Source organism: Lactuca virosa, chromosome 1 (assembly GCF_052849685.1).
Source record: "Lactuca virosa cultivar CGN04683 chromosome 1, Lactuca_virosa_CGN04683_v6, whole genome shotgun sequence".
Classification (NCBI taxonomy): domain Eukaryota; kingdom Viridiplantae; phylum Streptophyta; class Magnoliopsida; order Asterales; family Asteraceae; genus Lactuca; species Lactuca virosa.
In genome coordinates this window covers 328,500,573-328,513,811 of record NC_136426.1, presented here as the reverse complement: position 1 = coordinate 328,513,811, position 13,239 = coordinate 328,500,573, and the positions used below count along the sequence as shown (strand labels likewise).

Genomic DNA, 13,239 nt, shown 5'->3' with positions numbered 1-13,239 from the left:
CTTCAAGGATGCTGCTACTCACGTACGGGAATGTGATGCTTTCCAAAGAACGGGTAATATATCCGCAAGAAATGAAATGCCCCAAAGAAATCTTAAAGTTTGTGAAATATTTGATGTATGAGGTTTGGATTTTATGGGGCCATTTCCTTCCTCCAAGGGCAACAAATACATACTAGTGGCGGTGGATTATGTGTCAAAGTGGGCGGAAGCGCAAGCATTACCCACCAATGATGCAAGGGTTGTGGTAAAATTCTTATAAAAATTATTTTCTAGATTTGGAGTGCCAAAGGCGTTAATAAGTGATAGGGGTACCCATTTTGCTAATAATCAACTAGCAAAAGTGTTGCAAAAATATGGGGTACACCATAGATTTTCAACACCTTACCATCCACAAATAAATGGACAAACCGAAATTACAAATAGGGTACTAAAAAGGATATTGGAGAAATCAGTGGGAAATAATAGAAAAGATTGGGCGGATAAATTGGATGATGCACTTTGGGCATTTAGGACCGCATTCAAGACACCCATTGGAACCACAGCCTATGCTAGTGGATGGTAAAAATTATCATTTACCCGTGGAGCTTGAACACAAAGCCTATTGGGCTTTGAAAACATGCAATTTCGAGCCAAATGAGTTGCGTGCAAATCGACTCTTGCAATTGAATGCTTTGGAAGAATTGAGAAATGAGTCTTACACTAACTCATTGATTTATAAAGACAAGACCAAGAGATGGCATGATGCAAGGTTGAAGGGTAATAAAGAGTTTGAGGAAGGACAAAAAGTTCTCTTGTACAATTCAAGGTTAAAGCTCTTTCCGGGAAAATTACGCACTCGTTGGACCGGGCCTTTCACAATAAATCATGTCTTTCCATACAGGGTGATTCAGCTATGGAGTAAAGATGGGTCAAGCTTCAAAGTCAATGGGCATCCGGTTAAGAGATATGAAGAAGAAATGCCAAAGGATAAAGGATTTGAAGAAGGGTTAGATTTGGAGGAAGCCGCTGAAACGTAGAGCGGGTAGGAGTCCAGCTAAAGACTCCTAAAAAAAGAAGCGCTTATGGGAGGCAACCTGATACTAGAGTTTGCTTTCTTTTTACCTTTCTTTTTCTTTTTATATTTCGTCTTTTATTGGTTTTCTTAGGATGTGTCTATCTAAATCTTCTTATTTGTCTAAAATGATTACTTGAGGGCAAGCAAAGCTTAAGTGTGGGGTATGGTGGCATAAATTTAAGAAACATAAAATCTTTTCAAATAGATTCAAAAACTCGACGAGTCGGTACACCTACTCGGCGAGTCCAATTGAGAATTCACGACATTTCTGAGAATCGTGCATCTGATCGTCGATTTTCTGAGAATCGTGCATCTGATCGTCGATTCGGTACACCTACTTGACGAGTCCATGTTTCAACCAGAAAAAAAAATAATTTTTATTTTTACATTCTGTGAATTAGGGTTTTAACCCTAAAAGTAAAAAAAAAATCTTATTCACCAGCCACCACAGCCGCTCGACGAGCAAAAACTTCTCTAAGGCATCCATCTTCAAATTCTTGTGATTTCTTCTAATTCTTGGCAAAAGGTAACATCTTTACTCATAATCTTGTTAAAGTTTCAGCCTTTGGTAGAGTAGTGATCCTAATTTTTGAAAATCCCGATTTTGAACTTGACTTGGATTTCGATTTTGGATGAAATCGAGTGTTATAGATGAAATTTCTTGTTAGTTAATGTTTTATATACATCCCTAGACAACCCCTTGAAACAATTTTTGAGTTTTGATGAGAAAATCTGGTCCAATTTGAAACTGCGACTCACGACTCGAACTATTCATACTACTCGTTGAGTCTGTTCGTGGACTCGACAAGTCCATGCTGCAGTGACACAGTTTTCTAACATTTTTAATTTTTATGCGCTATGTTTGTTGTGTTTTGGATTTGGTTTTGCAGGAAATGTATAGAAGATGACAAAGCTCACGTCGAAGCAACCATGGGGACATCCCTTGGTTAAACTTTTCCCAAATAACTTCAAAGTCAACCTTAGTTTGGGCGAAGAAGAAGTTGGAAACATTGCAGAAGAAGGGATCTACGTGCCAAATGACATTGATTGGGAGTGGATTGGGCAAGCAGGTTTGGAGGAGGAGTTGACCCCATTTTTGGTCAAGGCTTTTGTACGAGACGGGGTCTGAATTACATGTGATGGGTGGCGTCGACTTTTCCGAATCCAAGAGCCGGTGTACCAAGAACTTTGTTGGAAATTTTTCTCCACTGTTACCTTCCGAGGGGTTGATGATACTTACAACCCAAATTCCCTTACTTTCTGCCTTGGTGGGGAAGTCCAACAGTGCAGCATTGCCGAACTGAGCTGGAGGATGGACATTTATGACCACTCTGTGGTCATGACTGAGGGCTTTGATACTTTTCTGGAGCATTTCCATAAGGATTTTCCAGAGGGTGTAGTTGGTTCGACTTGGTGGAACACCATAGAAAATCGAGTTTACATCCCATCTTTCGCACAAGAAGGAAGCATTCGCTCGCCCATTAACCGGTTGATTCATCGCCTTATCGCCAGCACCATAAACATGCGGAAGGATGATGATAAAGTTTCAACACTTGACATCTTCTATTTGTGGAGTATTATTACACCAAACACATTCTGCAACATACCCTATTGCTTGGCGAAATATTTGGGTGAAGGAGCAGTCAAGGAGAGGATTACTTCAAAAATCAGTGGTCGCATGTTTGTGACCCGTTTAGCGAGGTCATATGGTATATTGGAAAGAGGATCCGGGATTTTTTTGACAATGGTACCCACACCTCCATTCAATATTACATTTTATAGAAGGGCACAAATTATAGAAGATTATGGTGGTGGTCATATTGTCATCCCAAATGATGATGCTGTTTTGGCACCCGAGGAACCGGGTAGGTGGGTGAGGCAATGGAGAGAAAATGTTCAAGAAGACCCGCAGTTGATCCCGGTTAATGATGAGTTGCCAACAGATTGGTTTAATGTGGAGCTAAGGAGGTACCAAGATGATCTCTCTAGGAGCATGAACTATCATAATAGTTCATTTGTTCATTTGTTTAATCAAATAAATATAGCACCAATGGATGGGCCTGGGTATCCGTACATAAGAAATTGGGATGAAAGGATTAGCCAAAGAAGAAGTGGAGCCAAAGGAAGTGGAGGTGGTGATGATGAGGAAGAAGATGAAGATTGAGTTATCCTTTTTTTTCTGTTGTTGCTTTAAAACACTTTTTATGTTTGATTTCTTTTGTTGGTTTGGGTTGTTTTGAACAAGTAGTATTAGGATTGTTTGTTTTCCTTTTAATTACATGTGTTTTATTTTGGTCCTTTCAGAATTTGGATAAAGGGTAAAATGCAAGAATATAGAGCGAGAGAGAGAATAATGCGAAGAGTCAAGTCTAGACAAGAAAATAGAAGTTTTGAGTCCAAGTTTGAGTTCGATCATGAAAGAGGGTTAAAAGAGTGCCTATTTATTGAAGAAAAATGAAGGGAAATGTCATTTTTATGTTGCCCAAACACATGAGAATCAGACCTGCAACAAAATATAATTTTTTCCATACAACGCCTACTTGTCGAGTGCACGTATACTACTCGACGAGTCCATGTGAAAATACGCGACTTTTATGCTAGTTACGCTACTACTCGGCGAGTCCTCAATAGTACTCGACAAGTCACTCATTATTACATTTTCGAGTTTACGATTTGACCACATTTGATACGTGCATTAGTGATATTCTTTGAAGATTATTTCCTGAGAATTTCCATGACTTTTTCCTGCATAATTAGAGCTGTCAACCACACGAGACGAATGACACCCAAGGCATGGATGAGTTGTTCCCATGTATAAAGTCAAATGAAGAAGGAGCTTTAAATGAAGAAGATCAACCTCGCCACTACTATCCCAGGGGAGTTTGTTCCAATTCCTTCTTTACTTTTATGTTTTCTTTATCATGCATAACATGCAATGGGGACATTGCATGAATTAAGTGTGGGGTAGGGGTTGGTTATATGAGTTAAATTAGTAACATTAGAATCCTAATTTAGGTATAATTTAAAAAAAATTGCATCAAATTGCTAGGGTTAATTTAGAAAATTTTGGTAAAAGCAATTAGGATTCCATGCTAGTATTGTGTTTGATGATTCCTTGAGGACCTAAATGTTTAGTTGAGCCTATATACGTTCTAGTGCATTTATGGCCCCCTTTGTTCTAGTGAAATCATGGAACAAAAACACAACCTTGCTTACTTTGAGGGATGCAACATATTTTGCATCGTGTACCAGAAATGTATCCAGGAAAACTTAAATAGTCATTGCACACGAGACTATTTCCTTTAACCAATAAAGGATGAAGTTAAATCCCTTTGCGTAAGCATATGTTTTTTTAGGTTTTTAGTTTTGAGAGAAAAAAAAAGTGAGTGTTGAAAAAATCAGAAAAAAAAGAAAAAAAATTGAAAAAGAAAAAAAAATGATGCAATGTTTGAAAGAAAGAATCTAAAAAGCTATGAAGAAAAAAAAAAGAAATATCAAGAAGAAAAGCTACAAATTATTGAAGATTCAAAGTATCAAGTATTTTTATTTGTATTGTAATTTTCGTTTCTAGGTTATTTTATCGTATGTGTGCTTTGGGGTTTAACCAAAAATGACTTGAGGTTAAGAGAATTTCCTGCGGATGGATTCAGAGGGATGCATAAAATGAGCATTGTTCAAAAGAAGTGGGCGAGTGTTTATGAGGACTGTAAGTATTTAGAATTAGGGGGGTCCTTAGGTAAAATTTAGACACAAATGCATGCGTTGCGGTCTTGGCATAATGGCTGGGTTTGATTTGGATTGTCTTATGTGATGTTAGTGTGTTAAAATTCAGTTTTGCTTGGGGGCAAGCAAAAGTCAAGTGTGGGGTATTTTGATGTAACATCCCAATTTTCAAGGCTAAAATTTTCATTTTTAATTAAGTAATCATGTGGAATCATTTATCAAACATTGCTAATATTATATTAATTCATAAAACCATTACATCGTGTCTCAAAAACATATCATCGGATAATAGTAATAATCAGAGTACAATCCCAGAAAACTCAATGCGGAAATCATGCGTGAGTGTGATGTGCCGCTACCGCGCCGACTCTTTCCCCTTCGCTGAAGAGGTACCTGAAACAAAACTGAAAATTGTAAGCACGAAGCTTAGTGAGTTCCCCCATCATACCACATACCATACAACACATAACATACATACTGCCAGGCATATCTGGGTGCCCGACCTACCCATTCGGTCCTCTCGACCGGTGACCTTGCCTAGCATATCTGGGTGCTGGACTACCCCTTCGGTCCTCTTAACCGGTGACCTTGCCTAGCATATCTGGGTGCTGGCCTTCCCCTTCGGTCCTCTCGACCGGTGACCTTGCCTAGCATATCTGGGTGCTGGCCTACCCCTTCGGTCCTCTCGACCGGTCTATCACATACAGTCACGTAATCATAATCTAACATAACTAGGTACTGATTACCCCTTCGGTATCAGCCGGATAACTTGGGAACTATCTCCCCCTACTACTTCCATCATCAAGTAACATCGTATCATGTTAGCACATAAAACATAACAGGTAGTAGTAACCCTAGATGAATATCACAAAGACAGTCATCTAACATACAACTCCTACTGGTAGGCCGGCATTGTGGCCGTAGACCCATCGCTACTGGAAGGTAACTCACCTCGATGTTGTGTAGTGTCCGGACTGTCCTCTGCGTGAAGGTCGGCTCTCCTCGACTCCTCAATCCCTACACGACAACCTTCAAGTCCTCAAACCGAACATACAACCCTAACCAGGGTCAATACCAAAACCAGTCAAAGTCAACACCCGGTTGACCTGACTCGCCGACTTGGTCTACGAACTCGTTGAGTCCATACTCCACTAACCTGATCCAACCCCGACTCCACTCGTCGGGTCTAGCAAGATCTCGACGGGTTCTCCATCATTTAAACCATCGGGACCATCTTCATCCGACTCGCCGAGTTCATCCCTGAACTCGGCGAGTTCATCTCCCTCATAAGAATGTGTCCAGTCTATGACTCGTCGAGTTGTATGAACAACTCGTCGAGTCCATCTTCAAAGATTGGGAGATTGCCTTGGACTCGCCGAGCCTGCTCATGCACTCGTCGAGTCCCATGATTCCCAGGTCCCTTTCGCGTCTAAACATCTACGGGACTTTCCTCCCTAACAACTGGTCCATCCACATAAAGGATTTGGTGGTCATTACACCGCGACTCGCCGAGTCCCAAGAACAACTCGTCGAGTCCATCCTTGAGCCATACTATACAGTCGATTTCAATGGGCCTTAACACCTCAAAACCATAGATCTGGCCCCCTAATGTCCATTTCATACGTAAAGTTCCAAACTTGGTATACATGCAAGGGGTCTTTGGCCCAAAAAGCCATAAAAGATGGCCTCCATGGTGCATAGGGTGTTCATGGCAACAAAATGGGCACCTTTGTGCCATGAAACCCCCCAATGGACCAGGATCTAAAGCATACACTGACTTCCAACACTAAATCCCGAATACCACCTCTCTAGGGCTTAGAAAGATGAAGGAAAATGCCCAAAAGTCAAGATCTATAGACAAAGGTTCAGCTTCATACCTTCAAGAAGCTGAAAACGAGCTTCAAACTCTGGATCTTCTTATTTCCCCTTGGTCTCACAAGTTCCTTCCCTCTTCTCAAGCTTCACAACCCACCAAAAAGCACCAAAATGGCCTTGGAACACACAAAAACGGCTAGGGTTTCGATATACAGCTCTCTGGGAGTGATAGGGTGATGGAGGCTAAGATAAGCTGTTTAAATAGGGTGCAAACCCTCAAATTTAGGGTTTCACTCAAACAACACCTGCTCGCCGAGTCAGCCTTCGAATCGTCGAGCAGGTCACTTAAACTTCCTGCGGGTCCCGACTCTACTCGACGAGTTGGGCCACCAACTCGTCAAGTCCTAGAGAAAATACATACAATTCTTGAATAGAATACATACCAGGAATCAGGTGTTACATTTGATATGTGCATATTTAGCTATATATTTTATGTAGAATCTTAATAGTTTTTAGCTATTTTATTGCAATTAATGAACAAAATATACTTAATTATGTTTAAATTATATTTTCAGCCTAAAAGACATGCTCTTTGACAACCCGAAATTTCTATCTTGTACAAACCATTCATTTCAATCAAAGTCAGACTTGTTTCTGCTAACCTTTAGCACTATTTAGAGTCTGTATGTGCATTCTGAGCCTAGTGCACCAAAGGAATGAGTGAAAGGAAGTACCAATTGAAGTTGTAACCTACCAAACAAGCCATAAACCCTCAAATGAGGAGTTTACGGCCAGGCATCATGAGTTTACGGCCAAGACTCAAAATCTTCAATCTAGTAAGTAATCTTTCCAATTTCAACTTGATATCCTTCCATATCTAGTGAATATACATGATTTCATCCATGAAATCTCATGAACAATAGGTGTTTACGGCCAAGACCATCTCCCTTGGCCGTAAACCCTTAAAATGGTGCCATATTGACCCTAAACTCTTCTAGGAGCTAAACTTGTGAACTAGAATACTTCTTGGAAGACCATTAGACCTTGAAAACGTCCAAATCTCATGAACAATAGGTGTTTGCGGCCAAGACCATCTCCTTTGGCCGTAAACCCTTGTTAAGGGTACATTTGTCGGCCTTAGACCCCCCTAAAGGCTTCTAAACTCTTGATTACCTTCCTATGTGTAGTACTTACTAGTTATGCTACTTGAAAATCATCCAATATCCAAGATCAAAAGGTGTTTACGGCCAAGACAATCTCCCTTGGCCGTAAACCCTAATTAGTGATGCATATGGACCATAACTTCTTCCTAAGGCTTGGATTTAGGGCTAGAACACTTCCTTGTGGATTGTAAGACCTTGAAACACCTTTTGACACAAATCATCATGAGTTTACGACCGTAAACTCATGAGGCCGTGAACTCATGGCCGTAAACTCCCTAGAATGGCCATACACCCTTAGTATGCAATCATATGTGATTGTAGTACTTCAATCCTAGAGTATCCTAGTCTAATAGGCTATTACCTTTCATGATTAGTTGTTTATTCACTAATTATATCCATATATGTATCATTATATGTTAATAGGATCCGTTGTGTTCAAGACTTCACTTGACACTTAGCATCTTACACCAATCTTACATTTGAATAACTTACAACAGGTTAGTTCATACCCCTACATTTTCATAGTTTTTACTGTTTTAAGGGGGCAGGGATACAAGTCTAACACAAAGATTTTATGTTATAACAAATAATTTCAAATGGAGTACAGTTATCAAAACAAATGGTTTTAAACATCTTATCGAAATGAATTTCAGTATCATCAAATCAAGTGGTTTTAAGTGATTGTTTCAAAAAGACGTCAAGTCACCAAAATGGATTTCAGAATATGAAACTTCTTTTAAATATTTTATAAACTTATATTTTTCCCCAAAAATCATACTAGTATACATATATTTATATAAATAAGATTTAAAAGATTTAGGACTAATAACCCACGTTGGTTCCTTTTCCTTGTTTGGATGTGGGATTACAAGTATCAGTTATTTGTCCGAGTGTCATTTAAATTTTACTTATATATATTGTATATGTATACAAGTATAAAAGTTTATTCATTTAGTTTCAATTACCCTTTGTAACAAGTTGAGCAAGGGGTTGTATTCATTAATACCAAGTATCAATACAGAAAGTACATATAAATTGTAATAGGTATAATTTATGATTCACAGAACATTAGTTCATGATTCAAGCATACTAGAGTACATTGTTTTACAAAAACAAAGGTTTAATTCAAAACTATCCAAGTGTATACATTCTTTCAGATACAGGTTAAGAGTAATAATTCAAGAACATACTATTAATCATTTATTTCAGAATGATTGAGTTTCCCTAAGTATTATACATGTAACGTTTATATGCTTTTATGAGTCAAATAGTACAGATTGTTTAATTCATTTAAACAATATAGTAAAGTCCTGATATTATAACCAGAGTCTCCAGCAGTGGATCGAAACAATGTGTGTATAGATCTATATTGGGATTGACAACCCCGCACTCGAACTGCTAGCTACAGTCAGGCATACACGCCTGTGAGTGACAATTGTTATCATCAACTTTCAGCATACTCATAGCGTTGGGTCAGGCCACCTAGTTAGTATGGTTATAATAACTCATTAAAAGATATTAACAATACGTTAGTGTATAGTTAACTAAACTTATGTACTATTTCAGAGTACTAGTTTACCAGATACAGTTTACAGTAATACATTACAATTTACAATAACAGTTGATGAATTCAGATATACTCTCAGATACAAGTTTAGTAAAGGATTACAAATACAGAACATTGGTTTACAAATAGAACAGTTTTATGCAACTAAACTACTTTTCATATACATCAGAAAATATAGAGTTTTCTGGAAACAGTTACATATTCAAGAAGCAGAAGACATTCTTTCAAAACATAAATACTTATGCACTCACTCAACTTTATGTTGACACTCTCTTTTCAAATTACTTGTATTCTCAGGGAACCAGTAGACAGGTACACCCCGAGCTTTTGAGAAGATGGAGCTATTTATGTCTTATCTTCTTCTTTTTACAACTATTTAGTTTCATAATACAAGGTTGAAACACATGTAAATATTACTTTTTAAATACAGAGGTTGTTTGTACTCTGATTACTATAATGCATGTGTTGTGATACTACAAATTAAGTCCTCCACCCCCGGACGTTTCCGCCGTCTGGTTTGGGGGTGTGACAGATTGGTATCAGAGCATTGTTTATAGTGAACTCAGTATATCAATCCATAAAAGATATACAAACTATAAATATATTTGGGGCTAAGAGCTCTGACTACAAGTATACTTTTAGAAATTTAATTATTTTTACAAGAAGTATACCAACACTTATCTACAGGTATAATATCACAATAATAAGAACTTAAAAGTATTTGGATGTTAAACATTACAGTCAAACCTGGACAGTTATGTAATCATATCTAGGATTAATATAGCCTGATCAACTATATTGATTTGAGATATGACCAACATGTGTTTGGGAGTGATGATAGTGTTGTGGCATGTCTAAAACTTACCAACTATACATATTCAGAAGAACTTTAGAACGGAACATAAAGATTAAAATACTATAGGGGTATTTTAGGCACTATATACTAATAACACACATGTGAAATCAGTAGAACAATCAAGAGTAGAACTATAAATACTAAGGGTATACTACAATTATATATAATTAAAGTTATATAGACTTAGAATATGTGATTTAGCTTCATTTCCTGTTCCTTGTTTGGTTGTGGATTTAGAGCCGGGTCATTTAATCGAAGGTCGAATATAACCAAGTTATATATAATTAATATGCACTTTATAGTTATAGTAATATCTAGAACAAGTTGTACTTAGTACATTATTTGTTAATTGTAGGTGTTTCTTGTAGAAACTTATCGTTACTAACTATATCCTATATCTCTTATCCCTATTCTCGCTGAGATAACAATGGTTGGATTTCACATACCCGGAGACCCTTATTTCCCTGATCAAGAACAATATGCAGAGCCAGAAGAAAATCACGAAATTCCCTTACATGATGATTTTGCAGAAAATTTTCCTGAAGACAATGATTCCGAATCAGAAGCCTATAATCCACCACCAATTGCTCAAAATCTTAACCCTCGTCCAGTTTTCCAAGGTTCGACGCCTCTATGGGTAGAAAGCTTGGAAACATGGAATCAAGAGCATGGTCAACCAATGCCTTACAACAGAGACAGAAGCTTCTACAACTTAATCGAAGGAGGTTCAGCAGACAGAGTTCTGCTGATTATAGTGTGCAGAGTTGCTCGAAATGAAATTCAGGGTAGAACATCCATCAACCGAATCAGGGAAGTTGATACTATTGTGAGAATTAATACAATCAGTATTAATCGTCTTGAATATGCTCGTGAGAGAGATACAAGGGACAATGAATCTCTATTGGAAGCATTAGCTGAAACTCGAGCTGAAGTCATAGAGCTGCGAGCACGCCTGACAGTGTATGAAAGGCATCTGCTTGCTATGGAGCGTCAAATGGCTGAGATGAGGTTTCATCCAAATGATACGCGTCGCCATTAGGAAATACTCTACTCGTTTCCTATTTCACTCTTTTGGTTATAGTTAAGTCTATGGATAAGTTTTAGTATTATTTTTCAGGTTTTTTAGTAAGACCACGAAAATTTTATTTTCGATAGGTCTTTATGATGTCGATATTTTTCTCAGAATTTGGTGTATTGTAGACCTGTCTAGGGTCAAGTTTTCCAAACTTATGTATTCAATATGCCAATGTAATCGACATGCATTTTCTTAGTAATTGAAACATAACCATTCACTTTCATATTATTCAGTTACAAGTTGTACTTTCATAGACTTCTATTTCCAATTCATTCCAAGATTCATATCGAACTATATGTTTTAGTTCAGAGATATCAGAATTCATATTCGCTCTTGATATCTTATCATCTTTATATCTTTTTACTTTTATAGAAAAAGATGCCTCCTCGTAGAAATCCAAGACGTCACAATGTAAATGAACAGAGTGTGTCGTCCATTCTTGGACAAATTCGTCATAGTCTTCATCGATGATATTCTTATCTACTCAAGAAGTGAAGAGGATCATGGCCAACATCTTCGTCAAGTTTTGCAAACTCTTAGAATAGAGAAACTCTATGCGAAGTTTTCAAAGTGTGAATTTTGGATCAGGAAGGTTGAATTCCTAGGTCACGTGGTCAGTTCAGAAGGAATACACGTCGACCCTTCCAAAATAAAGGCAATTGAAAACTGGTCAGCACCCAAAACACCTACAGAAATTGGTCAATTCTTAGGTCTTGTTGGCTATTATCGCAGATTCATCCAAAATTTCTCTCGAATAGCTAAACCTCTTACCACTCTGACGCAAAAGGGTGTAACTTTTAGCTGGGGAGAAAAACAAGAAACAACGTTCCAAACGCTGAAGCGAGCTTTGTGTAGTGCACCAATCCTATCTCTTCCTGAAGGGGCAGAGGATTTTGTAGTGTACTGCGATGCTTCTAATCAAGGGCTTGGATGTGTTCTTATGCAAAGAGGAAATGTGATATCTTATGCGTCAAGACAGCTAAAGACACATGAAGCCAACTATACAACACATGACCTTGAGCTAGGAGCAGTGGTATTCGCTCTGAAGATCTGGAGACATTACTTATATGGCACGAGATGCACAGTATTCACGGACCATAAAAGTCTCCAGCACATCTTCAATCAGAAAGAGCTGAACATGAGACAACGACGATGGGTGGAGCTACTAAACGACTATGATTGTGAGATTCTTTATCACCCTGGTAAAGCTAACGTTATAGCTGACGCCCTTAGCAAAAAAGAATACTCGGGACGCCGAGTAAAGTCGTTGACCATGACAATCCATTCACATCTGTCCACACAGATCAGAGAGACTCAACTTGAGGCCTTAAAACCTGAAAACGTGACAGGTGAAACTTTGAGAGGAATGGATAAAAACTTCAGAGTCAGGGATGATGGAGTCTATTGTTTCATGAATCGGATCTGGACACCTAAGTTTGGTGGTTACAGAGACGTAGTCATGAATGAAGCTCACAAAACCAGATACTCCATTCATCCAGGTTCAGACAAGATGTACCTAGACCTCAAGAAACTATACTGGTGGCCAAAGATGAAGGCCGAAATTGCTACCTTTGTGGGCAAGTGCCTTACTTGTGCCAAGGTGAATGTAGAATACCAGAAACCTTCAGGTTTGTTGCAACAACCTGAAATCCCTGAATGGAAGTGGGAGCGGATTACAATGGATTTCATAACCAAGTTACCCAAGACATCGGGTGGTTATGATACTATTTGGGTAATCGTCGATAGATTAACCAAATCCGCACACTTCTTACCAATCAAAGAAATCGACAATATGGAGAAGCTAACAAGAACTTACCTCAAGGAAATCATTCGACTGCATGGTGTACCAATATCTATTATTTCTGACCGAGATAGTAGATTCACTTCACGTTTCTGGCAGTCTTTACAAAAATCTTTCGGAACTAGGTTGGACATGAGTACAGCCTACCATCCACAAACTGACGGACAAAGTGAGACGACGATTCA

At 38.3% G+C, this 13,239-nt stretch overlaps 1 protein-coding gene across 1 annotated transcript; it reads left to right on the top strand.

Annotated features, from left to right (window-relative positions):
* Positions 1–545: 545 nt before the first annotated feature.
* LOC145131334 (uncharacterized) lies at positions 546–1,016 on the top strand. The gene has a single exon (XM_079066040.1). The coding sequence runs from the start codon at positions 546–548 to the stop codon at positions 1,014–1,016; it is 471 nt and encodes a 156-aa protein (XP_078922166.1).
* Positions 1,017–13,239: the final 12,223 nt, after the last annotated feature.